Source organism: Staurois parvus, unplaced genomic scaffold (genome assembly GCF_062004578.1).
Source record: "Staurois parvus isolate SC_StPar_1 unplaced genomic scaffold, SC_StPar_1.0 ptg000415l, whole genome shotgun sequence".
NCBI lineage: Eukaryota > Metazoa > Chordata > Amphibia > Anura > Ranidae > Staurois > Staurois parvus.
The window spans coordinates 5,452,284-5,479,556 of record NW_028318211.1 but is presented as its reverse complement, the minus strand read 5'-3'; the positions used below and the strand labels follow the sequence as shown (position 1 = coordinate 5,479,556).

General features: G+C 40.4%; 2 protein-coding genes across 2 annotated transcripts; both read right to left on the bottom strand.

The window, feature by feature from the left end:
* Nucleotides 1-4,193: 4,193 nt before the first annotated feature.
* LOC149454910 (taste receptor type 2 member 40-like) lies at nt 4,194-24,503 on the bottom strand. The gene is made up of 2 exons (XM_089687002.1): nt 24,453-24,503; nt 4,194-6,217 (listed from the first exon to the last, which is right to left on the bottom strand). The coding sequence occupies exons 1-2, from the start codon at nt 24,501-24,503 to the stop codon at nt 5,192-5,194; spliced, it is 1,077 nt and encodes a 358-aa protein (XP_089543128.1). The 3' UTR covers nt 4,194-5,191.
* Nucleotides 24,504-24,960: 457 nt separating this feature from the next.
* LOC149454909 (olfactory receptor 5V1-like) lies at nt 24,961-25,890 on the bottom strand. The gene has a single exon (XM_089687001.1). The coding sequence runs from the start codon at nt 25,888-25,890 to the stop codon at nt 24,961-24,963; it is 930 nt and encodes a 309-aa protein (XP_089543127.1).
* Nucleotides 25,891-27,273: the final 1,383 nt, after the last annotated feature.

Sequence of the window (27,273 nt, the reverse complement as noted above, 5' to 3'; positions counted from 1 at the left end):
TAGAAGTTGCCTTGGACCACAATCAATTGGTACAAATCTTCTGGGAAAAACAGCGGAGCGGCTAAACACTAGTGCTATCAGGGAACGGGACTGATCCTGCTAACACTGGGTTTTGGGGACACTATAACTATACAAAGGAGGCACTAGTATAGTTCTGTAGTTCTGTTCATGATCATTTTATTGATCCGTACAAATACTATACTAGTAATGGCGGTGATCAGCAACCTAAAGCGTAAGTGTGATAGTGTGCGTGCAATCTAACGATAGCTGACCCTGGCTGGGAAGGACAGTAACTGACCCTCATGCTAACTGATGTCGCTAGTGGCAGGAATACAATGATCAAAGGGTTAATAGGGCCGATCAAAGGGTTAAATGTGCTAATCGAACGTGTGTGTGTGTAAAATGCAGTGCTTTTACTCGGTGCCATGTTCTCACTTCTCTCCCTGGACCGACCGGGGGGGGGGGGGCGCAGGCGCATTCACGCCCCAAAATAGGAAGCAACAAAAGACCTCCTGCTCAATATGGTATTTTTTATTTTAATTGCTTTTAACATTTTTTTTTTATACTTTTATTAGAATAGTACAATGTTACCATAGTAACATTATACTACTGTATGTGTGTGTGTGTGTGTGTGTGTGGGGGGGGGGTGATCAGGGATTTTTTTGTTTTTACACTTTGCTTTGCAGAAGAAATAAAGATCATTTCTCCTGAAATGCAAAGCTTGCTGTCATGAACTGTCATCAATGAGTTAAGTTTTTGACAGCTCAAGATAGTGGTCTGTGATTGGCTGGATCTGGTCACATGGCGCAGGGTGCTGTGATTGGCCCCATGTATCATGTGACAGCTGTGGGCCAATCACAGCTCACTAGGAAGAGAAGCAGATCTGTTATGAATGAGACTGATTCATAACAGCTTTGCTTACATTGTGATTATGTGATCGCATAGCGATCACATGATCACTGGGTCCCATTCCTCAGGATCTTTATTCCGCTGTGTCCGCCAGACACAGCAGTCATCATGGGAGAGCGCTGTGCACCCGCTCGGACATGCAGTGCCCCCTTGTGTTAGTACAGCCAGAGCGATGTACGGGTACGTCGCTTTGCCTGTAGCTGCCGCCCTGCCTCAGTACATTGCGGTCGGGTGGTCGGTTAAAGTGGTTCTAAAGGCTGAAGGATTATCTTCATACATTCTATGCATGAAGGTAAAAAACCTTCTGTGTGCAGCTGCCCCCTCAGCCCCCCCAATACTTACCTGAACCCAAGCCCAAACCAGCGATGTGCATGAGAGCAGCAGCTCTTCTGGGTTTCTCCCTCCTCATTGGCTCAGACACAGCAGCAGTGCATAAGGCATAACACAATACATATTTATCTCTTATGTTTAGTAAAAATGTAGTACATTAATTTGATAAATGAACAAGATCACCACAAGACAAAAAAAACTAAAAATTTATTGTGACAAGTGAATATAGAGTGCACAGCATAATAGTAACAGTACATGTATAAACAGTGCCAGCACAGAAACCTCCTGTAAAAATACACTATTTCAGCAGTTAGATAAGTACAAAAAGAGGAAACACAGGGCAACAAAAAACAACACAGAAGTATAGCTGACTACAAAGTAAGGAGACAAAGATAGGACTCGAATACCAGGTCCAGATACTAACTAGACTAACAGGTCTGGGTGCTAATTGAAAGTGGCATTCTGAAGAAGCAAAGGGGGAGATTTACCATAACTGGTGCACTCAGCTTCTGGGGCAGCCGTGCATGGTAGCCAATCAGCTTCTAACTTTAGCTTGTTCAATTAAGCTTTGGCAATAAAACCTGGAAGCTGATTGGTTTCCATGCATATTTGAACCAGATTTTGCACTCTCCAGTTTTACTAAATAACCTCCAAAGTACCTGAATACACATGAGGCACACTGTCAAAATGCTGCACCATGGTGAGGGAGAGATGCCTTGTAGAGCCTTCAACTAGGTGCAGCTAACGAAAATTGCACAAGCCAAGTGGAATCTTTTGGTAGAGAAAAAAACTCTCAAATGAATCCAAGACAACAGCACAATACCGGTGTAGTCATGCTGTTGCTTGGGCACTGCAAATACCAGCCTACAAAATTCCCAAAGACTTCCCTACAGTCCTATAAGATGTATACTTAAATTATTTAGCTTTTGTTTTATGTTAGTCTCTGAAAAAATTGCTGTTTTATTGTTATTGCATATTTTATAGAAACTGTTGATTTACTAAAGGCAAATAGACTGTGCACTGTTCAAGTGCAGTTACTCCAGAGCTTAGTGAATGAGGTGAAGCTTCACTTTGCAAAGAATATCCTATAACATGCAAGAAAAGTACAAAAAAACCAGCATTTTTGCTTGCACATGATTGGAAGATGGAAGTCAACAGAACTTCCCCTTATTTACAAAGTTCTGGAGCTACTGCACTTGTAAAATGCACAGGCTATATTACTTTAGTAAAACAACCCCACGAAATTCTGGTAAACAATTATTGCCACTTACTTAAAGTCCATTTAAAACTAAATGCCCTATCCTGTTACTACCTACTACTGCTACTGTGTTTTCACTGCAAAATGAACACTGTTGTCACATTGTTAAAGGTAGTACAAAATAGTCTACTGGATGCATAAACAGGCAATAAAACTATGTTACTGGTGGGTTTTAGAAAAACATAAAGTGCTATGTAAATGGAATTGACAGGTGGCAGCATATTTGCCATTTTTTATTGAACTCATATATTTACTATATATTGGCCCCCGCCAATCTTTAAAAAAATCCTATCTGAGGTTCCCTGTAATACAAGAGCTGTTTTACCAATTTCTCTGGACTCTCTTGTCTCCTACTTTCTATCCATTCCAGCACTGCAGCTTGTGTAAGACTCTTGGACATTTCCCATGTCCCAAGCTGTGTGCTGTGGTGCCCACTCTGGGCACAGCAATGATGTAGAGGCTGGACAATAGAGCAACAGCACCTTGAGTGGGGACATGGGCACCTGGTACTCTTGGAAGTGTTGAATGGTGAAGAGTCATATGAAGGCTGCAGTGCTGCAATGGAGAGAAGGCAGAATACACAGACTGCTGAAGAGGTGAGTTAGCTCTCGTATTGCTGGGAACTTCATAAAGGATTGTTTTAGAGACTGGCACATTGTTGCTCTGCTTAATGTTGAGTATATAACTGTACAGCAGTTTCAATTGTTATATTTACATTCATGCAATATTTTATCTTCACATTATCTTTAGGTATTGAGGCACTGCTTGGCTATAGATACACTTTAAAGTAAAAAAAAAAAAATCCTGCTGCCAGGTATGATGTTCTTTTACCTACTGGTGTCTGTACATACCTGCAGTAGCATTCAATGTCCTACAGTTCCCAAATGCCAGACCACTCAGATTGAGCAACATTCTGACACTTCTTGATAATGTTGGAGCATGCTGCTTCCTACTCCTCACCTTTAGGTGCCAGTTGTTTTTTTTCCCCAAGATTTCTTGGTTAATGGACAAGAACTGATAAACAGGTAGTCCCCTGATCTAGTTTGACAAATGTCCGTAGGCACCCCCACACTGACTATCTGACTCCTGAGAGTGTCTGACCTTGCCCTAGGGGAAAAAATAGCTAATGGTAGTGGTGGTATCGTAGTTGTACAAATGTGCTGGGTTACATGACATGTGCATAAACATACAAATTGTTTTAGACTCTAATAACAGGAAAATTATGGTACATCAGTTTAACATAATGATTTGCCCAAAATAGGATAACCACCATGTAGTATCTCACCAAATCTTGCAGGATCCTATTTTTTCACAAAGGGATGCCATTGATATCCAGATTTACATTTCAGATCATAAAAAAAATGAGTCTAGGTCTGCCCTGAGTCTGTGGGGTCTAATCCCCTTCCCCCTGCTAGGGCTCACACTCTCTTTCTTTCTTCTCTTTTTTACTGCTTTCTACTCTCTTCTCGTCTCTCTTTATAGCAAGCATATTCTCTCTTGATACTCCCTGCCATGGCAGGCCCCTGATCCGAGCTATCAATCTCAGAAAACCAGATTGTTAAATTTTGCTCGTTTTATATATTTTTTTTGTTTCTTTTGCTGACAATGTTAATTTCCTAAACAGAAATGTCCACCTCCCTGCGTGGGTGATTCTGTTGTTCCACTTATTTCTCAAATGTCAATAAAAATATTCAACAAGAAAAAAATTTGTTTTATTCATTCTAACATTGTGTATACACAGTTCTTATTCTGTATCTGTACAGGAGCCTACAGAGTTTACATTCTGAATAGTAATTTACAAAGTAATTTGTAAAGTTTACAAAGTCATTTACATACAATTAACTATTGTCCTGACATGAATATTTGGTATTTGCACAAAGCATCATATAGGAGATTAATGAGGTTTATCCCAACACACTAAACACCAAAATTGTCTTTTTATTTATTTTTTTTACAGGTATTTACAATATATAGTGCTGCCAATTTACGCAGCGCTTTACATATATATTATACATTCACTACAGTCCTTGCTTTCAAGGAGCTTACAACCAAAATTGGGTGAAAGGAAAGAAAATCACTTGGTTGCTGACTGTGCTGATGGGGAAATGCCTCCCACAGCACTATTGTGTTCTGCCTGGGAAAGTGGGGGGGGGGGGAGCGCAGGAAGCCTTCCCTGCTGGCAGAACACATTGATTACTGCTAGTAGTTATAACTGCTGGCAGTAATCAAGCCTGCCCATACATGGATGGAATCTTGGCCAGTCCTTGCTGAACTGGCCCAATTTCAATCCATGTATGGCCAGCTTAAGGTCCACATTCATACATGCACATACTAGGGCCAATTTAGACAGGAGCCAGTTAACCTACCAGCATGTCTTTGGAGTGTGGGAAGAAACCAGAGTACCAAGAGGAAATCCACACAGGCACAGGGCAAACATACAAACTCTGTTCAGGTAGTGCTGTGGTTGGGATTCAAACCCTAGTGCTACTAGGTAGAAGTGCTAACCACTGAGACACAATGCTGCCCTCTTGAAGATAATCTTAACATCCTTGATTGAGTGGAGGTATGTAGGACTGATGTTCACTGACAGTCCACGAGGGTGTAAGCAGAAAGACAGCACATTTCCCTCTATGCAGTATGGATTTCACATTCCAATGGAAAGACCAATTCTCAGAAGACATTATGACAGCCCTGTCAGCCTATTACCTGTATGTCCCCAGTTGGAGGCAATTTCCTTTTCCTTGAGCCCAAAAACTTTACAAATGCACTTTTAAGTTTTGGACTTCCAAGAATCAAAATGATTGATTGTACTGGGGAATAAGCATAGATAACCACCAAACAGACAGAAAACCAAATACTGTCAACATCAAAAATGGCCATGATCAGCAATATCTGAGAAATGTAAAAACTAATGTAAAGAATTAGAAGAGAGGTGACAGTGCGCGCTGCAGATATGCTGGCTTCAACACTCTGCACACTCATGCCTCCAGCGTTCTTACCGAGGTGTTTTGCATGGACACAGAGCGACTTGATTATCAAGATATTGGCTAAAGCCACCAGGATAAGAGGTATACAGCAACCTATAATACTGGTGACCAGCAAGTACTGAAGACTCATTTGTGGTATGCCATATTGCACTGTTGAGTTGTCAGTCAGATTACCATCTATTTGAACTAAATATTCATCTTTCTTGATATTCCAAGCAACTGGGACACTGATGATGAGTGACAACAGTACAGAGGAGAACAGCATCCAGGGGACCACATCAGAGATGCTTTGCTTCAGACGCATAAAGAATGTTAGTTCAAATGTAACAAGCATCACATAGTAGAAGCCACAGAGACAGAAGGTAAACCAGAAGCTGGAGAAGATTGTGAAAAGCAGAAGGATGGAGAAGATGGTATAAACGTTGTCAGAGAAGTACACATCACTCCATAGGTAGAGAACAGAGTCATTAGCTGCCATGCTACACTGATAGGCAATATTGAAAAGGCCTAGGGTAAAAAGGATCAGTTCTCTTGGGTTAATGTTCCTACCTTTTGCCCTGTCCATTCCATGGGCTACAATAATAAATGAATTGGTGAAAAATCCAGTCACAGTGCTAATTCCTAAGGCACTAAGTGAGAGGATAACAAATGAGGGCAGCATTGTGTTTTCAGTTCTGTCTGCCTTTTCAATTCTCCATTTTCGTAGCTGTACTTCTCTGGCAGTTGGAAATACCTGTTAGATAATTGTTGGAGCCATTAAGATTAGAGACCAAGTAGACTTGAGATTAAAAATACATTTTGCACATTCTGGTTAAAACACAAAAACAGAGGCAGCTGCTTTGTGATGCAATTTTGTAACTATTGTTGGCAAAAGAATCTTATTTTCCATTTTTTTTAATTCAGCCAGTTAAGCAGGAACTAGATGCATTTCGATCCATATATGGGCAAGCAGGCTGTACACAAGTCAATCTATCGACTGGTTTGTGTACAACCCGCCTGTCAGGTTTTTCCCTAACAATCAGTCAAGTTTTTCCCAAACAATCAGTGCCATTAGATATAGCCAGCAATACTGGCCAATGTATTCTGCTGGAATAGAAGGCTCCCCACTGTCAGAATACAATACCACAGTGGGGGGGATTCCCCCAGCCACCTCAAAAGTGTGGATGGGGGAATCAAGGCATTTTCTTTCCTTTGACCCACTGGTATGGGCTGCCTAAGGCATCTCCCAGCAAATGTCTGTAATCTCCCATATCCTAATGCAATAGATACACAGGGATTGACCTGCAGCCTGTTTGCTCCCCACAGCTTAAAGAGCTGAATGAGGTGAAGCACTGATTAATTTTATCATCTAACCATGTGCAAACAAAAATGCTGTTTTTTTTAAATTTTCTTGCATGGGTATTCATTGCAAAGTTTAATAGTGGGCATCTGTGATGTGGTTGAAGATTAAAGCTTTAGCTTTAAGGGTCCACACACCTATGAGTTTTAACATTTGCACATGTGCAGAGGTGTGCCATTAATTTTAAAGCTGCTAGTTCACATATTTGCTATGTGTTGACATGTATTGACCAATAAAAATGTTTTTTGTTCATCCAGTAGATTTGTCACTGGATGGAGACCACTGGATACATGTATTTTGTTTTTGCAGTTTGAAATTTCTAAAAGTAAATGCTAAGAACCAAATTTCCATCACAGTGTTTGCCATTTTTCGTCTTACACCATTTGCCTGCTTAGTAGACAATAGCTGTTTTTTTAATCATTCTTAATATTTAGTAATCACAAAACAAGGTGTAAATGCAGCCCTGACCATAGTTCGTGACATAACATTTTTGTAACATTTCATACTAACGTAACACATAATTATTTTAACAGAATTGATGTGCATTAAATTTAATAGACCTTCCTAATTACCCACCTGCTTGTATGTGTAAATTAAAATCACAATTGCAAGTATACCGTCCGAGTTTGTAATCAGATGCTCTGGAAGCAAACTTAAATGACAATGTTCATATCTTAGTCCAGCTGCCTCTGACTTGAGCAATTCTCCAAACAGAGCTTTCAGAATGTCATGTGGTAAGAGATTCTGTACTGCAAATGATACTTGTGACCTCAGAAATGCTTGGACATCAATGACTAGTAGTAGATCACTTCTTCCAAGTGTGAAATACAATAAAACCTTATAGAAACACCATGACCTGTAATTACATAAAGGAGCTAAACAAGGCATGTGTGATATTTTTCAGTGTTTGTTAGTAATTCCTATTGTATAATTACAATAAAACTTAAATATGTATCTAATAATAAAGCAGAACATATAAGTCTTGCAGTAATTACCCATAACAGATAATTTAGTAACATAATGTTCTAGTAATATAGGGCCAGATATAGCCCCAAAGCTATAAATCCTCTAAAATGTTTACAGTTGATGGCAGGCAAAACATTACTTCCCAAGATACATTTATTAAGAAAAAGTAATTTTTTTTCAGAATATATTTTATATAATTTTGTATTATTATTTTATATACTTTTTTTATATTGTCTGTCAGGGGGCCGGGGGCAGTTGCCCCTTTTACCCTCCTATAAATCTTGCATTGAGCTATGACACGCTTGTATATATAAATATATAGAGATTTAATCACTGGCATATGCTTGCACTTGGAACTTTTAAATAATTTGAAACAATAATATTAAGATGTATTTGGGCCTATGAAGTACTTTGAAAGGTCCATTTGTATTTTTGTTTGTTCTGGGGCTATATTTGGGGTGTTGGTACACAGCAGAGTCTTGAAACAGTTTTACCATAGTCAGGGGTGTATTTGCCACAAGGCAAACAAGGCATTTGCCTAGGGCAGCACTTTTTAGGGGTGCCGCCGCCCCCCCCTTCCGACGGAAGGGACACTTAGTACAGGGGCGGGCAGTGGGCTGCTGTGTCTTACCTGGCTCCGTGTCCCAGTCCCATGACAATCCAGTCCATGAGACGCTGCTGGAGGAGGGTCCGCAGGTCCGGTGTCTTTATTTCCCTGGACGCGCTGTGAGGGCGGGATGACATGCCACCCCTGTCATCTGGCCACACCCTCAGGATCACTGGACAGCCTATGGCAGCTTGTACCTCCCTCTGCAAGCTCCGCTGCCTCAACGGTGATTAGACGCCAGAACTGTAGCTCACGAAAGGCACACAGGCGGCCAATCACCTGCGAGGAGGCGGAGCTTGGAGAGGAGGAGCCAAGCGGCTCCTACTGGCTTTCAGCTGCAGCAGAGAGAGCCATACAGGGGATCGGTTCCAGTAATTGCCCCCCTGATGCACCCATCACCCTCCCTGTACATCATACATTTCCCCCTGCTGCCCAGGCCCCCCTGTGTGCCCCCACCCCTGCAGTGCTGCCAGCTTTCCTTCTCTTCTTCTCACCGGCAGCTGCAAGCACACAATAGGATCCTTGAGGATGGAGAGTAGAGGAAGGGTCTGGTAAAATATGTCATATTTAGCAGCCCTCCCTGCCCTGAATGAACACAGTTAATGATTGGTACCTATCACTCACTGTGTTCATTCATAACTGAGGCATTGTAAACTGTGTTCCTTTTTTTTTAGGTGGGGGTCCTGTCAGTTTGGCTGTATGGGACCCCATGATTTCTAACAGTAGCCCTGGACTTCAGTAGGGTTCACTGCTAAGTTTCATGGATTTCATAGGTTGGACAAACCTCCTGCAAATCGAACCTGGGTACAGTCACTCATCCCTCTCACATGCACGCATACACATTATAGGTTCATTTTTTTTTACAAACTACTAGTAAGTTTTAATTTAATCTGAGAACAGTGTTACAAATCAAAAGTGCCAACCCCACAGCCACCATGTTGATCTCTTTATTTTTCTGTTACACATATAATATATTATACCTTTTGCTGTTTCTGAACAAAAGATAAGGCTCCATGCACACTGGGCGTTTTAATAACGCTGGTAACATTAGCTGTGTAAATTCATGTTAAAAATGTGAGTTCTTCAGCTTTTTTTAGCACTTTTGTATTAGTGTTTAACGGCGTTTTGCCATGTTTTTTCGCGTTTGCGTTTTGTAGGATTTTTTTGTACCCCCCCAAATTTTTGTTTAGTCACAAAAAGTCCAAAAACGCTGGTTTTCCATGATTTACGGTATTTTGCCATGTTTTTCAGCATTAGAGTGTTTCTACAGCTAAAAAACTCCTCTAGAAACCCACTAGTTCTTGGGTTTTTTTCCAGCGTATGTGTATGGACACATAGGATAACATGCTGGGGAGTTTACTGGCTGTAGAAAAAAAATCAAAAGCCAAAAAACGTTGATTACAGTCTATGTGTGCATGGGCACCTAGGATAACATGCTGGGGAGTTTACTAGCTGTAGAAAAAAATGTCAAAAGTCAAGAACAGCCGCTGTAAAAACGTCAAGTGTGCATGAAGACTTAACCATATTCCAGCAATGACTGTTGGCCATAAAATGTATTTTATACAGTATCATTATTTACTACAATAGTCCAGAAAACACTAAGGAATCAAATTATTTGATGCACCAAATATTACATTACAAATAATAATGAAAGTGTCTTTGGTGTAGACAGAATAAAAATGTTTTATAGACTTACTTTATGTAAACAATATCGGATGCATTATATTTGGTTGCAAAGATACTTTGGTATCCAGGTCTTGCAAAGAATGGCAAAACTTCCTTGCTTTGATAGATGCCTTTATTTCTGGATAAAATAGACTTAGTTTGGTATTTTGCTGCTGCGAGGGAAAGTATTACATATGCCAATAGCAGTGTATAGCAAACCCACAGTCCATAGAACTTGTTAACTGTGCCGTGGCAGTAAGATAATGTCATGTCGTTCCACGCATGCACTCAGGGAGTAAACCCAGCTGATGAAAGCAACAAACAGGCCACTACAAGATAAAGAGTAGGATGTTGTAGTGTTAGATTCAGTATTCTGACCTCATTGGTAGTATCAGTGTAAGTCAATAACAGGTAGTATATATTGCATAAGAACAGATACTTTACATTTTACAAGTGCTGGTGTCATCCACTCTTTAACTTAAATAAATAGTTCAAACATTTATAAACTGTGTTAATTTTTGGAGAGTGTTTGGCTGCATATCAACCAAGTAATAGGGAAATGAGTGGCAAAGACACAACAATATCAAATAGAATATATTTTAGATTAAGTGCAATTCCATTAAGTCAGCTAGGGCTGTTGGAAACAGTAATAGTCCCCCCCCCCCCCATATCTGCTACTGGCAGACATAGCTACGCAATTAGTCACAAGACTGTACACATTACATTTCTCTTTATTGTAACCATGGTAACAGTAATCGATTTGTAGATGGCATATTACAAACTTCACATTTTCTATTTCTGTAAATTGGCTTGTTACCTTTCTGAAGTCTACATAGATGTTAAATGCCATGCAACAGATTGCATAAAATGCTGCATGCTTGGAATGCCCTAAGGCACAGGTGTCAGACTTGGCGGCCCTCCAGCTGTTGCCAAACTACAAGTCCCATGAGGCATTGCAAGATTGACAGTTACAAGCATGACTCCCAAAGGCATGATGGGATTTGTAGTTTCACAACAGCTGAAGGGCTGCTAATTTGCCACCCCTGCCCTAAGGTTTACTTACTGCATAATAAAATAGCAAACTGAAAATGTCATTATAACAAAGACAGAACCTGCCTCTCATGTTGGAGCAAGTGCATTGAAATGGATGTGCTTAGTAGCCTTTGAACAGAAGCAATAAAATGAAATGAAATCCTTGCAATGTATATAAATATCCTTTAGAAGATTGTTATTTTCTACAATACTGGAATTTCCTTTCTACAGCAAATTTATGGCACTTAGGAAGTCTATTTACTACCATTAATGTGCTTGATCCATAGTACTAATGAAAAATATTACTTACAAGGGAGATGACTTCAAACTGGCTGGAGATAAATGCACATTAAAAAGTATTATTTGAGCGAAAGAGCAGTGGATGCTTGGAGCACACTTCTATCAGACATAAAGGGAATGATTTACTAAAGGCAAATAGACAGTTCACTGCATGAGAAGGTGCACTTTGCAAAGGAATTTGCCCCAGAGAATAGTGAATGAAGTGAAGCTCGACTGACTTCCATCATCCAGTCCATGTGCAAGCAGAAATGCAGTTTTTAATATTTTACTTGCATGTGATTGGGTATTCTTTGCAAAGTGAAACTTCACCCCATTCACTAAGCTCAGGGAAAATTCCTTTGCAAAGTGAACAGCATATTTCCCTAGTAAATCAGTTACTACAAATGACCTTACTTGAAATTAACATACATCTATCCTCAAACAAAAACGATAAAAAGGGCAGACTGGATGAACCACCTGGCCTTAAAGAAGGTTGGCTTTGCTGGAAATCTTACCAAATATGCCAGAAACAGACATATACACAACCCAATGAAATGCCGAGATGTGAATGCAATCTAAGATTACCCCAACATTTCATGTTCATATCATATGTGCCTGTTGTACTAAGTATTCTGTTCTTTTTGTATTTCTTCTTTTGTATGAAATACTTAATGATCCTGCCAGTCTCTCTGCTTTCCTATTTCAAATTGACCACGCTAGGCATAAGAGTACATCCTTTTCAGTGTGGTCAGTTTTCTGGCTGTGCTGGGATAACAGCCTGCTTGTCCTCCAATGGTGAGACTTGTCCTGACACCCCCCCCCCCCCCGCACAGCCATTCACTGGGAAGATCAGTGACTTTTTTTTTCTCCACCCCACCTCTCTATCCCAACTGGGAACAGAGATCATGTTATCACTTATAGAAAAAGGTATAATGTTTTATATAGTATATATATATATATATGCATAAATGTTTTGCCTTTCGTGACTATTTTAAACTGAATGGGTTGTTTTACAAGGCAAGGGTTCACTTATATTTTAACTAACCCATTCTGCAATATATTCATTTTGTCTAGCTTCGGGTGCCATAGTGCTGGATCCCAACAAAGCCTACACTGAAAAATAGCAGCTTTGAGACGATGGCACTAAAACGGATCAACATAGAGAAGTGTGCTGTCATGTTGTTGTGTCAGTTTTTGCTGCCTGTGTTATTTAATGTGGTTAGCCAATAAAAAATAATGCTGTTTTTCCTAAAAAGACCTTAATGGAATTAAATACATTCCTAAACAATTGCCCTTGGATGATAATGGCCATCTTTTTTTGTGCATACTGTAATAGTATACTGAAAGCATCAAACATCCTATATGATTCTAGTGTATGGATCATATCACCTATAATTCTTTATCTTCCAGGGTTGGGGATAAGTGTTGTGCATACAAACATACCACTGCCTTACCCTGAGCTGAGTTAGTATGTTGTCTGCAGAGTAGACTCCAAAGAATAATCATCTGCAGAGTGCCAAGGGTGGCCTTCAGTTCTGTATGGCACAGAGGTGTCTAAAATGTTGCTCACTTACCTATTTTAACTAGCTGGGTTATGTCACCCCTGTAATTAAAAGGAAAGCTACAGGTGTTTATCATAAGCAATATAATTATTACTTTAGCATCCCTGGCGTGCCTACAAATGTATGGTATTGGAAATAACAGTTCTTAATATCAGCAGATTATTCTACAGGGAACCCAGAGAGGTCACTGAATTACTGGCAGGCACTGTGGACCAATTTAACATTGATACAATGTAAAATTTGTTACTTTAAGCAATAAAATCCCCTTTAGATGACTCAGCCATTTCTTATTAGAAGTAATTGGCAGTGCAGCAGCTGTACTTTATATATATATATATATATATATATATATATATATATATATATATATATATGCTTAAACTGGCCACTTGTGTCATAGTAATCCCTCTATGGCCAGTTCCTACTCTACTCTGCAAAATAAAAAAAACTCCAGTGCATATAGTGCCAATATAGGGCAGATAGACACAGTTTGTAGGAAGGCTACAAGGTTCAGGTCTGGCCACTGACCTGCAATGCACTAGAAGTAAGGTTTGTGCACAGGTATATCTCACTTCTATTGCATTGCAGGTCAGTGGCCACAACTGAACCTTGTAGCTCTCCCACAACTTGTGTCTATCTGGTCAATACTGGCACTATATTCACTAGAGTATTTGCATGTTCTAGAGCAGAATAGGGACTGGCCATAGAGGGATTACTCTGAAGCAGCTGGCCAGTTTAAACATGTTATGCATTATGTGTGAGCTAAAAATCCCTGTTTTTTGGAAAGTTTGCTAGAAATGGTATATAACAGTCTGCAGAGGGTTCATTCAGAATTTTTTGTTTTAACATGTGGACACAGCCCTTTAACACCTGATGGATTATACACATGTAAAAGCTATTGGGATTTCAGCACAGATATATCACACACATACACTATATTGCCATAAGTATTGGAACACCCCTCCAAATGATTGGATACCCTGTGGCCATGGAGGTGATTAGAACACCTGAGTTCCAATCACCTCCATGGTCACAGGTGTATACAATCAAGCACCTAGACATGCAGACTGTTTCTACAAACATTTGTGAAAGAATGGGTCGCTCTCAGGAGCTCTGTGAATTCAAGCGTGGTACCATGATAGGTTGCCACCTGTGCAATAAGTCCATCAGTGCAATTTCCTTGCTACTAAATATTCCACGGTCAACTGTTAGTGGTATTATAACAAAGTGGAAGCAACTGGGAACAACAGCAACTCAGCCACGAAGTGGTAGGCCATGTAAAATGACAGATCAAGGTCAGCGCATGTTGAAGAGCACAGTGCTCAGAAGTCGCCAACTATAAGGGAATTCCCGTGAAAATGCTGGTGAATAGAAATGTGCATGCACACGGAAATATCTAGAGAAGAGTGCCCGGAGGTGCGCATGTGCACAGAAATGCACAATCTCACACACGCACGCACACGTGCACTTGCACAGTGAAGATTGGCGCCAGACGGACTATTTAAAGGGTGCCTTGGCCTGTGCTGAGCGCTGACTGGTCTTCAGCTGTTCCACATGTCCAGCTTGTTCCTGTGTGATTCCCTTGTTGCTGACCCGGCTTGTTCCTGACCTGACTCTTGATTCCTCTCCTGCTTGATACTCGTTCCTGACCTCAGCTCTGCTCCTGATTTGGCTTGTTTATGATTTGGTAACTCGTTGTCCGCCCATTGATGACCCCGGATATTCCTATGACATTGCTCCTGTCTCCCATCCCAGCTTCCTGCCTTGCTCTGGTGCACGCCTGGCGATCTACCATACCAGCTCTGCATATCGGGGTCAGGGCTAGTGTCACAAGTCTCCAATTAGGTACGTCACACCAACTGTCTGCAGAATCAATAGCTAAAGACCTCCAAACTTCATGTGACCTTTAGATTAGCTCAACAGTGCATAGGAAGCTTCATGAAATGGGTTTCCATGGCCGAGCAGCTGCATCCAAGCCTTACATCACCAAGTGCAATGCAAAGCGTTGGATGCAGTAGTGTAAAGCATGTCATAACTGGACTCTAGAGAAGCTGAGACATGCTCTCTGGAGTGACGAATCACACTTCTCTGTCTGGCAATCTGATGTACGTGTCTGGGTTTGGCCGTTGTCAGGAAAACGGTACTTTCCTGACTGCATTGTTCCAAGTGTAAAGTTTAGTGGAGGGGGAATTATGGTGTCGAGTTGTTTTTCAGGGGCTGGGCTTGGCCCCTTAGTTCCAGTGAAGGGAAATCTTAAGGTGTCAGCATGCCAAGACATTTTGGACAATTTCATGTTCCCAACTTTGTGGGAACAGTTTGGGTGTGGCCCCTTCCTTTTTCAACATGACAGCACACCAGTGCGAGATGAGCGAGTTTGGGGTGAAGGAACTTGGCTGGCTTGCATAGAGTCCTGACCTCAATCCAATAGAACACCTTTGGGATAGCCAGGCCTTCCCGTACGACATAAGTGCCTGACCTCACAAATGCACTTCTGGAAGAATGGTCAAACATTTCCATAGATACACTCCTAAACCTTATTTCCATAGATACACTCGTAAGCCTTCCCAGAAGACATGAAGCTGTTATAGCTGCAAAGGGTGGGCCACCTCAATATTGAACCCTATGGACTAAGACTAGGATGCCATTAAAGTTCATGTATGTATAAAGGCAGGCGTCCCAATACTTACTACAGTATGTATACCATACACAGTAAATGTATATAAATAACTATATACAGTATATATATAATTTCAGTGCTGAGAAAAAGTATTTGCCTATTTCCTGATTTTTCCCATATTTTTCCCACTTAAATTATTCAGATCCTTAAACAAATTTTAATATTACACAAAATACCCAAGTAAATACAAAATGCAGTATTGGGAGAAAAGCTGTACAAACCTGCCCGGCCCTATGTGAAAAAGTAATTGTCCCCTAAACCTAATAACTGGTTGTGCCATCCTTGGTGGCAACAACTGCAATCAAGCATTTGTGATAACTGACAATGAATCTTTTCATCGCTGTGGAGAAATTTTGGCTCACTCTCCTTTGCAGAATTGTTTTAATTCAGCCACATTCGAGCATTTTCAAGCATCCTTTTCAAACATCCTGCTTAAGGTCGTGCCGCAGCATCTCAATTGGATTTAAGTTTGGACTTTGACTAGGCCACTGCAAAACCTTCATTTTATTTTGTTTTGAGCCATTTAGAGGTGGACTCTCTGGGGTATTACAGATCATTGTCCTGCTGCTTAACCCAAGTGCACTTGAGCCTCACGAGGTCACGAACTGATGACCGGACATTCTCCTTCAGGATTTTCTGGTAGAATGCAGAACTCATAGTTCCATCAATTATGACAAGTCATCCAGGTCCTGAAGCTCCAGACCATCACACTACCACCACCACCACATTTGACTGTTGGTATGATGTTCTTTTTATGAAGTGCTGTGTTAGTTTTACACCAGATGTAATGGAATCACACCTTCCAAAAAGTTAAATTTTTGTCTCATTACTCCACAGAATATTTGCCTAAAAAAGTCTTTTTAGTTTTTTGGCAAATGTGAAATGAGTCTTTGTGTTCTTCTTGGTCAGCAGTGTCTTTTGCCTTGGAGCTCTCCCATGGATGCCTTTTTTGCCCAGTCTCTTTCTTATCATGAACACTGACCTTAACTGAGGCAAGTGAGGCCTGTAGTTCTTTAGATGTTGTTCTGGGTTTCTTTATGACCTCCTGGATGAGTTGTCATTGTGCTCTTGGAGTAAATTTGATAGACTGGCCACTCCTTGGAAGTATTAATAAAAGTGCTCATGTGCTATTGGACGTGCAATAATAAGTATGCAAAAACAAAATGAACTCTTGCAGCAGTCCTGTAATTGTGTTGCGTGCCACAATACATACAAACTAAAAACCAAACAGACTGCGCATCAATATAGTCATGTGCATATATATGCAGCATAAAGTGCCATTAATATAAAAGTTCCAAATTAGGGAAACAAGTGCATGTGCTTGTGCTCAAATTAATTGCAGTGTCTTGATTCATCAATCATCTATCTCTAGAGTGGCCTATAACGCTTTAGGGACAATCCCCAATGAATCTGTTGTCTCCAGATCTCAAGTTTGAGATAAAAATGTCACCACAAAAAAATCAAAGAAAGAGGATCTTCCATAGTAATTTTATTGGGGGTATATGTATTAAAATCTCACTTACAAATAAAGTGCTTAGGCCTGGCACCTGGTGTACTCAGCCTTGTTACTCCTACTACATGGAAGCCACTGTGCTAGACGCTCCTCGGAGTGGCGTGCATTCCACAGGGTGAATGTGACATTGGTGGAAGTTGCGTCACGAGACCTCGACGCGTTTCGATCAAAGATCGTCTTCAGGAACTTGCTTTTTTTGTGGTGACATGTTTTTCCCAAACTTGTGGAGATCTGGAGACAACTGGCTCATTGGGGATTGTCCCTAAAGCATTATAGATAACTCTATAGATAGATGGTCATTGGCTAAGGGTGAGTTCTAGTCCATGTGGGGCACCTTGTTGAGCACAGTGGAACACTTTGAGATGACTGATGAATCAAGACACTGCAATAAAGTTGAGCACAAGCACATGTACTTGTTTCACTAATTTGGGACTTTTTTAATAATGGCATTTTATGCACACTCTTGGGAAGGTTCACAACTGTTCCAAGTTTTCTCCATTTGTGGACAATGGCTCTCACTGTGGTTCACAGTAGTTCCAAAGCCTTTGAAATGGCTTTGTAACCCTTTCCAGACTGATACATGTCAATTATTTTGTTTCTAATCTGTTCTTGAATTTCTTTAGATCATGGCATGATATGTTGCTTTTTGAGATCCTTTAGCATGCTTCACTTTGTCAGGCAGCTTCTATTGAAGTTATTTCTTGATTCAACAGCTCTGGCAGTAATCAGGCCTGGGTGTGTTACATGAAATTTACCTCAGCTTTCCAAAAAAATTTGGTTAATCATAGTTCATTAATTATTTAGTAAGGTGGCAATTATTTTTTCACACAAGGCCAGGCAGGTTTGGACAGCTTTCTTCCTTATAAAAGGAAATCAACATGTCAAAACTGCATTTTGTATTTACTCGGGCTGCCTTTGCGTAGTATTCAAAATCCTTTTTCACACCACAGTATATACTGTGTATGTGTATATATGGCTTTTTTTCTCAGCGAATAGGTGCAGGAACTCAACCATGTTCCCTCCAAAACAACCCACCACACGCACGCCCACCAAGCAGTATGAAATAGTAGGTGTGGCCAAATTTCCCTAACAGTGGGAGGGTCTTAAAAGGGGCATTAAATATCAGGATTGCATTATATTCAGAGTGCAGATTTCAGGGGTGCATTACACACAGAATTCAGAGTTCAGGAATGCACTACATACAGATTGCAGCATTCAAGGGTGCGCTACACACAGAGTGCAAAGTTCAGGGGTGTGCTATGCACAAAGTGCAGCTTTAAAGATACACTACGTACAGAGTGCAGAGTTCAGAGGTGCACTACACACAGGGCACAGAGTTCAGGGGTGCACTACACATAGAGTGTAGAATTCATGGGTGCACTACACACAGAGTGTAGGGTTCAGGGATGCACTACATACAGAGTGTAGTGTTCAGCCATCTTCCACAGCTGCTTACCTCTGTATTCCCCATCAACATCTCACTTTCGCCCCTCTTGAGTTCTGACCTCTGCACAGGACCCCTCTTCCATTGTCCTCATCTCCCCCCCCCCCCAGAAGCACCACCATCTTCCACATATCTTACTTTTGTTGCCGTATTAACCACTTCAAGTCCGGACACTTTCACCCCCTTCCTGTCCAGGCCAATTTTCAGCTTTCAGCACTATCACACTTTAAATGACAATTGCGCAATCATGCAACACTGTACCCATATGAATTTTTCAGCATTTTTTTGAGACAGATAAAGCTTTATTTTGGTGGTATTTATTCACCACTGGGATTTTTATTTTTTTTGCTATGTAAATGAAATGTCCAAAAATGTTGAAAAAAAGTGTTTTTCTTATAAAATTTTGCAAATAAATAGCATTTCATCATAAATCTTGGCCAAAATTTATTCCGTTATCTTTTTAGTAAAAAAAATAATAACCCAAATTAGTTTACAACCAAAAATTATAATTTTTAAAACATTTTTTTAATTTTTTTTAATATTTTAATATTATTATTTATGGGTTTTTTTTCTACATACTGTCACTCTAGCAGTACAGTGTCACCATGGTGACACTGTACTACTTGTGGGGGGTGATGAAGATTTTTTTTTTTTACACTGATTGCTTTTACATCCATAAAGGCTGTAAAAGCAATCATTTCTCTTCTCTAGCTGCATTCTTGCAGCCATTGAGAATTACTGTGTGAGCTGTGATTGGTCACAGCTTGTCACATGGTACAAGGCTGTTGTGAATAGCCTTATACCATGTGACCTCTGTGATCATTCACAGATTTCACACATAGTAAGCAATGATGTCACAAGTGACATCTTGCTTACTACTTTGCATGTGATCGCTGATTGGCCAACGAGTGATCACATGATCGGGACCTCGCATAGAGGTCCCGTCCGACGATCGGTGTTCCACTGTGTCCGCAGGGCACAGCAGGCCCCGGATCGTGGTGCTGCACGCTCCCAGGAAGCGCGCACAGCTAGAAAATGTGGGTGCCGTTTATGAATGGCAACCCGCCCCTGGAGTGCCACGATCCTGCCGTTTATAAACAGCAGGCGGACAGCAATTGGTTAAGCTGAAGCACCCAATCAGCTCTAGTAGCTCCGCACACACTGTAGGTGGCTTCTCCTCTCTCACTTGCAGATCATCCAGTTGGGGCATCAACATCTGGGCACCATGAAGAAACCTTTCCATATTTGGAGATTAAATCTCTTTTCCTCCAGACGTAAAGTGTGCCCCCTTGTCCTCTGTGATGACCTCAGGGTGAATAGCTCTACACCAAGTTCACTATATGAACCACTGATGTATTTATACATGTTCATCATATCCCCCCTTAATCTCCTCTTCTCAAGAGAGAATAAATTCAGTTCCTCTAATCTTTCCTCATAGCTGAGCTCCTCCATGCCTCTTATCAGTTTGGTTGCCCTTCTCTGTACTTTCTCCAGTTCCCCAATGTTCTTTTTGTGAATTGGTGCCCAAAACTGAACTGCATATTCCAGATGAGGTCTTACTAATGATTTGTACAGGGGTAATATGATATCTCTCTCTGGAGTCTATACCTCTTTTAATACAAGAGAGGATTTTGCTCACTTTAGAAACCGCAGCTTGGCATTGCATGCCATTATTAAGCTTGTGATCTACCAGAACTCCCAGATCCTTCTCCACCATTGATTCCCCCAATTGTACCCCCCCTAGTATGTATGATGCATGCATATTCTTAGCCCCCAAGTGCATAACCTTACATTTATCAACATTAAACCTCATTTGCCACATAGTTGCCCAATTAAACAGTGCATTGAGGTCGGCTTGTAAATTGGAGACATCCTGTAAGGACGTTATTCCACTGCACAGCTTGGTGTCATCTGCAAAGACTGAAATGGGATTTTTAATCCTATACCCTATATTGTTTATAAATATATTAAAAAGTAAGGGTCCCAACACTGAACCTTGGGGTATACCACTGATGACCCCAGACCATTCAGAGTATGAATCATTAACCACTACTCTCTGAATACGATCTTTTAGCCAGTTTTCTATCCATTTACATACAGATTTTTCCAAGCCCATAGACTTTACTTTACACATCAGCCATGTGTGGGGAACTGTGTCAAATGCTTTTTTTTGCAAAATCCAAGTATACCACGTCCACCACCACCCCTCTGTCCAAGGTTTTGCTCACCTCCTCATAAAAAGAAATCAGATTTGTCTGACAACTTCTGTCTTTCATGAATCCATGCTGTCTGTTGCTTACAATATTTTTTACCAGCAAGAACTCATCTATGTGGTCTTTTATTAAATTCTCCAATATCTCCCCAACTATAGAAGTTAAACTAACAGGTCTATAATTACTTGGTAAAGATTTTGATCCCTTTTTAAATATAGGCACTGCATTGGCCATACGCTAATCCAGTGGTACTATGCCAGTCATTAAAGAGTCCCTAAAAATGAGAAACAATGGCTTTGAAATGACAGAGCTCAATTCTTTAAGGACTCGTGGGTGTATGCCATCCGGTCCAGCTGTTTTATTCATATAATATATCCTTACGGTTTGAATAAGGATTATAGTTTGTATTTAGTTTTATGATGAACTGACAAATTAGAAATGTATTTCCTCATCTACTTTTAAAGCAGTTGTAAAGGCTCAAGGTTTTTTACCTTCATGCATTCTATGCATGAAGGTAAATACCCTTCTGTGTACAGTAGTGCCCCCAGCCCCCTCAATACTTACCTGAGCCTCATCAAGATCCAAGGATGTGCATGTCAGCCTCGGCAGTCTCAGGTCTCTGCCTCCTTTATTGGCTGAGACAGCAAGTGGGAGCCATTGGCTCCCACTGCTGTCAATCACAGCTAGTCAGCCAGTGAGGAGAGAGAGGGGGTAGGGCCAAGCCACGGCTTCGTGTGTGAATGGACACATAGAGCAGCAGGTGCCTCCATAGCAAGCTACTTGCTATGGGGGCACCCAGCAGAAAAGAGGAGACAGGAGTGCTTGCAGGGGACCCAAAAAGAGGAGGAATTCGGAAAACCACTGCACACAGCAGGTAAGTATAGACATGTTTGTTACTTTACAAAAAAAAAAAGGAACCTTTAATATCACTTTACTTTTTTCACTTATTTATGGCTGTGAAACTCTTTTAGATCTTAAGAGTAAAGAAAATGTATCTATGGTGGAAGGAATTTATAATAATTTAATATATATATATAGTATTTTATATTTATCTCTCTAGTAGGAATTTACATTTGTACTTGTATGAGCATATACAGGTGAAACTTGAAAAATTTGAGTATCATGCAAAAGTTCATTTATTTCAGTAATGCAACTTAACCTCCCTAGCGGTCTGATTATGTCCATATTTCTGTGCTCAAAGCGGTACTTTTTTTGCATGGAAATATGTATTTTTTTAATTGCAGGCCTGTAATTTTTAGGAATAACTCACTGAAATCTGTCCGAACAAGAGTCTAGTAAACATCCCGGGTATGATAAAATTTGAAACACGAAATCATAAATTATAATATAATAAATAATCATAAAAAATAATAATATAATAACAATAAATTTAATTCAATAATATAATCAAACCAAAAACATTGAAATTTGAAATATAGCGCCATGTTCGCATGTCACTGAGCAAAGTCGCAAAATCGTTTTCAGTGTCTGATGAGGAATTTCCCCACGAATCATTAGCACTCAGTTCTGCAAGTGGTTCTAATTTACTATCGCTGTTCTCTAGCTGGTCTAAAACCGCTTTTGACCTAAAGGGACGCTCTTTGGATGCCATGGACGTTTCTCGGTTTCCAGGCAGAAAGAACAGTAAAAATGCAGGCAGGGCACAGGACAAAGCACTAGGGACAAAATGTATGTGAAATGCTTTGATACAGTAATGTTTTACTATGTGATTTTAGTGATTTTAGTGAATGTCACTTTTTGTCATTTTCAAATTTCCCACCGTTCTGTCCCCCATACATGCCGACGCTCGCCGGGGACGGAACCCAGATGACAGATGCCGGCATTCGTCGGAGGACATTACAGGGGACACTGCAGGAGGGACATCGCAGGAGCGCAAGACAAGGTAAGTGATCGAGGGATCGCGGAGCAGCGCGGTAAGTCCGTGTGTAGCTCGGGGTTACCACTTGTGGTACTGAAACTTTACCCCGAGCTACACTCGGGAATACCGCCAGGGAGGCTACAAGGTGAAGCTAATATATGAGATACACTCATTACATGCAAAGAAAGATAGTTCAAGCTGTGATTTGTCATAATTGTGATGATTATGGCTTACAGCTCATGAAAACCCCAAATCCACAATCTCAGAAAATTAGAATATTACATACAATCAATAAAACAAGGATTGTACATAGAACAATATTGGACCTCTGAAAAGTATAAGCATACATATGTACTCTGTACTTGGTTTGGGCCCTTTTTGCAGCTATTACTGCCTCAATGCGGTGTGGCATGGAAGCTATCAGCCTGTGGCACTGCTGAGGTGTTATGGAAGACCAGGATGCTTCAATAGCGACCTTCAGCTCTTCTGCATTGTTCGGTCTCATGTCTCTCATCTTTCTCTTGGCAATGCCCCATAGATTCTCTATGGGGTTCAGGTCAGGTGAGTTTGCTGGCCAATCAAGCACAGTAATCCCACGGTCATTGAACCAGGTTTTGGTGCTTTTGGCAGTGTGGGCAGGTGCCAAGTCCTGCTGGAAAATGAAGTCAGCATCCTCATAAAGCTTGTCTGCGGAAGGAAGCATGAAGTGCTCCAAAATCTCCTGCTAGATGGCTGCGTTGACCCTGGACTTAATGAAGCACAGTGGACCAACACCAGCAGGTGACATGGCTCCCCAAATCAACACAGACTGTGGAAACTTCACACTGAACTTCAAGCATCTTGCAGTGTGTGCCTCTCCATTCTTCCTCCATACTCTGGGTCCTTGGTTTCCAAATGAGATGCAAAAGTTGCTCTCATCAGAAAAGAGGACTTTGGACCACTGAGCAACAGACCAGGTCTGTTTTTCTTTAGCCCAGGTAAGACACTTATGACGTTGTTTGTTGTTCAGGAGCGGCTTGACAAGACATTTGAAGCCCATGTCCAGGATCCGTCTGTGTGTGGTGGCTCTTGATGCACTGACTCCAGCCTCAGTCCACTCCTTCTGAAAGTCCCCAACGCTTTTGAATGGTCTTTTCCTGACAATCCTCTCCAGGCTGCGGTCATCCCTGCTGCTTGTGCACCTTTTTCTTCTACACTCTTCCCTTCCACATAACTTTCTATTAATGTGCTTTGATACAGCACTTTGGGAACATCCAACTTCTTTTGCAGTTACCTTTTGAGGCTTTCCCTCCTTATGGAGGGTGTCAATGATGGTTTTCTGCACAACTGTCAGGTCAGCAGTCTTTCCCATGATTGTGATTTCTACTGAACTAGACTGAGAGACCATTTAAAGGCTCAGGAACCCTTTGCAGGTGCTATGGCTTAATTAGCTGATTAGAGTGGGAGACTTTGAGCCTAGAATATTGCACCTTTTCACATTGTTTTAATTTTTTGAGATTGTGGATTTGGGGTTTTCATGAGCTGTAAGCCATAATTATCACAATTATGACAAATCACGGCTTGAACTATCTTGCTTTGCATGTAATGAGTCTATCTCATATATTAGTTTCACCTTTTAAGTTGCATTACTGAATTAAATGAACTTTTGCAAGATATTCTAATTATTCGAGTTTCACCTGTATATTCATTGGTCAGGGTGGAAATTTTGCAGCTTTTCTGGAAGACTGCTATATATTTGATATTTTTTTGAATGGAAAGGATTTGATATTTTTTGGATGCTAGTGCAACCCACCAAGGGAAATGGAATGAGCTGATTGGCAATATCAACTGGCATCATGTGCATCTCAATTAATGAATGGAATAAAATTTGGATCTATTTGTTATCCGAATTTGAATTATCAAATGAATTTAAAATGTAATTAATTTCCCCATGGGTCCAAACTACTATCGCATCACATGACATCTGAATGAAATTAATGCAGTTGTTAATTTCATTATAACTTTTTCTTTAATTTGTTGACATTTTTTACTATGTCCATTCAGAGATTCATATACATCTAAGTCTCCGAAATGAAATTTTCGGCCAAAAAATAAACCAAAATGAAACTCACATGTCTATTGGCGACCCTTGGCACAAGAGAGCTGCCTAGACTCTGTTTTGAGATATTGGACTATAAATACTGAGTACACAATGTCTTGCATCTTTTCCTTTGTTGCTGTAAAAGGGTCACTTTGCTTTGATTGCCTCCTCTGAAAAAACTTATGCAGAAAATCATCCCTCCTTTACAAAGTAACATCTTTTATTTATGCTCTCTCCTTGTGAATAAATATTTTCTACATCCGTTTGTTAGAGCCCTTTTGACCTCACTGTTCCTAAGACTGTAGACAATGGGGTTCAGCAAAGGAGTGGTCACATTATAGATAACTGAAACTAGTTTGTCACGCTCCAATGAGTAGCTGGATTTGGGACGGACATATGTGAAACTTCCAGTTCCATAAAATATGTTAACAATAATAAGATGAGCTACACAGGTTGAAAACATTTTACGTCTCCCTACATTGGATGTATTTTTGAAAATAGTAAGAACTATGTATACATAAGATATAAGGATAAATACAAGGGGTCCAAGTCCTACAAAAACTGCACTCACTCCAAAGAGTATGACCTCATTTAGATAGGTATCAACACATGATAGCTTCAATAAGGGTGGAATATCACAGAACAAATGGTTAATTTCATTGTCACAGAAAGGCAGGCGTATGATCAGGGTGGTATGGAGCATAGAGTGCAATAGGCTGCACAAGATTCCACCCAAAAGTAGTTTGTAACAGAGTCCTCTCTTCATGATGAAGTTATAGTGTAATGGACGACAGATTGCTGCATACCGATCATAAGCCATAATAGCCAAAAGAAAGCACTCTGCCCCCTCCAAGAAGACCACCATATACAACTGTACAATGCAGGCACTGAATGACAAATGGTTGTGATGTGACACCAAAATAACTAACATTAGTGGCACTGTGGCAGAAATATAGCCTATATCAATCACAGACAGATAACCTAAGAAAAAGTACATTGGGTTTTGTAAACTAGCATCCAGGTTTGTTACAATCATTATTAATAAGTTGCCAGATAAAGCCATTACATAGATATTAAACATTAACATAAATAATAATATGCGTTGTTCAGTCATTTCAGGAAATCCCAAAATTATGACTTCCAAAATCATACTTGTATTTGACTGTAACATTTTTTTTTCTTCTATGGCTATATGCACAGCAAAACTGTTGAAAACCAAAATTGAATTAGTGAAGAGTGGAAAGCATTTAGGTGGCAGCTGAGAAAGCTCTAAACACATTACACTAGGCATATATTTATGCAAATTAAAAAAAAAAAAGCTTTGGGTCAACACTGGAAATTTTTTTTCTGAATGCAATCCATTTTTTAAGTATGGTATGGGAATGGTATGTATGGTAAAACATTGGGCACCCATACCTACCGTACTCACAGAAGTAAGACACAGATGAATACATATGTACATAGTAACATACTGTACCTAGTCTCTTGTATTAACATGCCCAGTTAAACTGACATACACTAGCATAAAGTGCATGCTCATCAAATAAAATGCAAATTCATATCTCCTTTGCTAAGCAGCTGGGTTGCATACTACAATGTTTATATTTCATTCACTCTACTGCCTCGTCACCATGGCCTTTGTTGATTACACCGTATGTACAGAATACCTATGTTTGTGTTGTATGTGTTAGTTGTAGGTTCACATTGTTTTGCTAGAGCTCAAGCAATTATTGAATGTGTTTGTTTCAGCCATCTCTCATGGGTGTCTGAGAAGAAACCAAAACTTCACCTAGCTAAAACCCAGCTAGTTAACTTCCCCACATTCAAAACCACCTCAGGGCGTATCTCTAATTGATAATGTACGTATTATTCATCTATCCCACAAGCTCATTTTCTTTGTTAAAGAGATATTGGTATTGGTATCAGCGCTGAGCGAACCACTGGCGCTTTATAAATACTGTATAATAATAATATTGATATAGCAGAGAAATATGAGGGTCTTCTACTGTATACCTCCATTTCACTAATCCTTTGGTTTGAAGTCTCAGCTGTGGTTGACATGTGACTTCCAGTGACAGTGTGCAAGATGTTCTTTACAGACTCTTGTAGACCAAAGTTGTCAGAAGGTCCATGATTTTGACCAAATATATTTTTGACTTATAAAAAAATTTATAAAAAGATAGTACGGTAGGTTGTTTATATAGGGCTGCATATATGTGGCTGCTTGGAGTTAAGGCCCACCCTTAAACTTTAAAAAGTGAACTTAAACTCAAAATAGGGCAGCACAGTGGTTAAGTGGTTAGCACTTCTGCCTGGCAGTATTAGGGTCGTTGGTTTGAATCCCAGCCACGGCACCACCTGGCTGGAGTTTGCAAGTTTGCATGTTTTCCTCTGGGTACTCCAGTTTCCTCCCACACTCCAAAGACATGCTGGAAGGTTAATTGGCTCCTGTCTAAATTGGCCCTAGTATGTGTATGTATGAATGTGAGTTAGGGACCTTAGATTGTACACCCCTTGAGGGTCAGGGACTGAT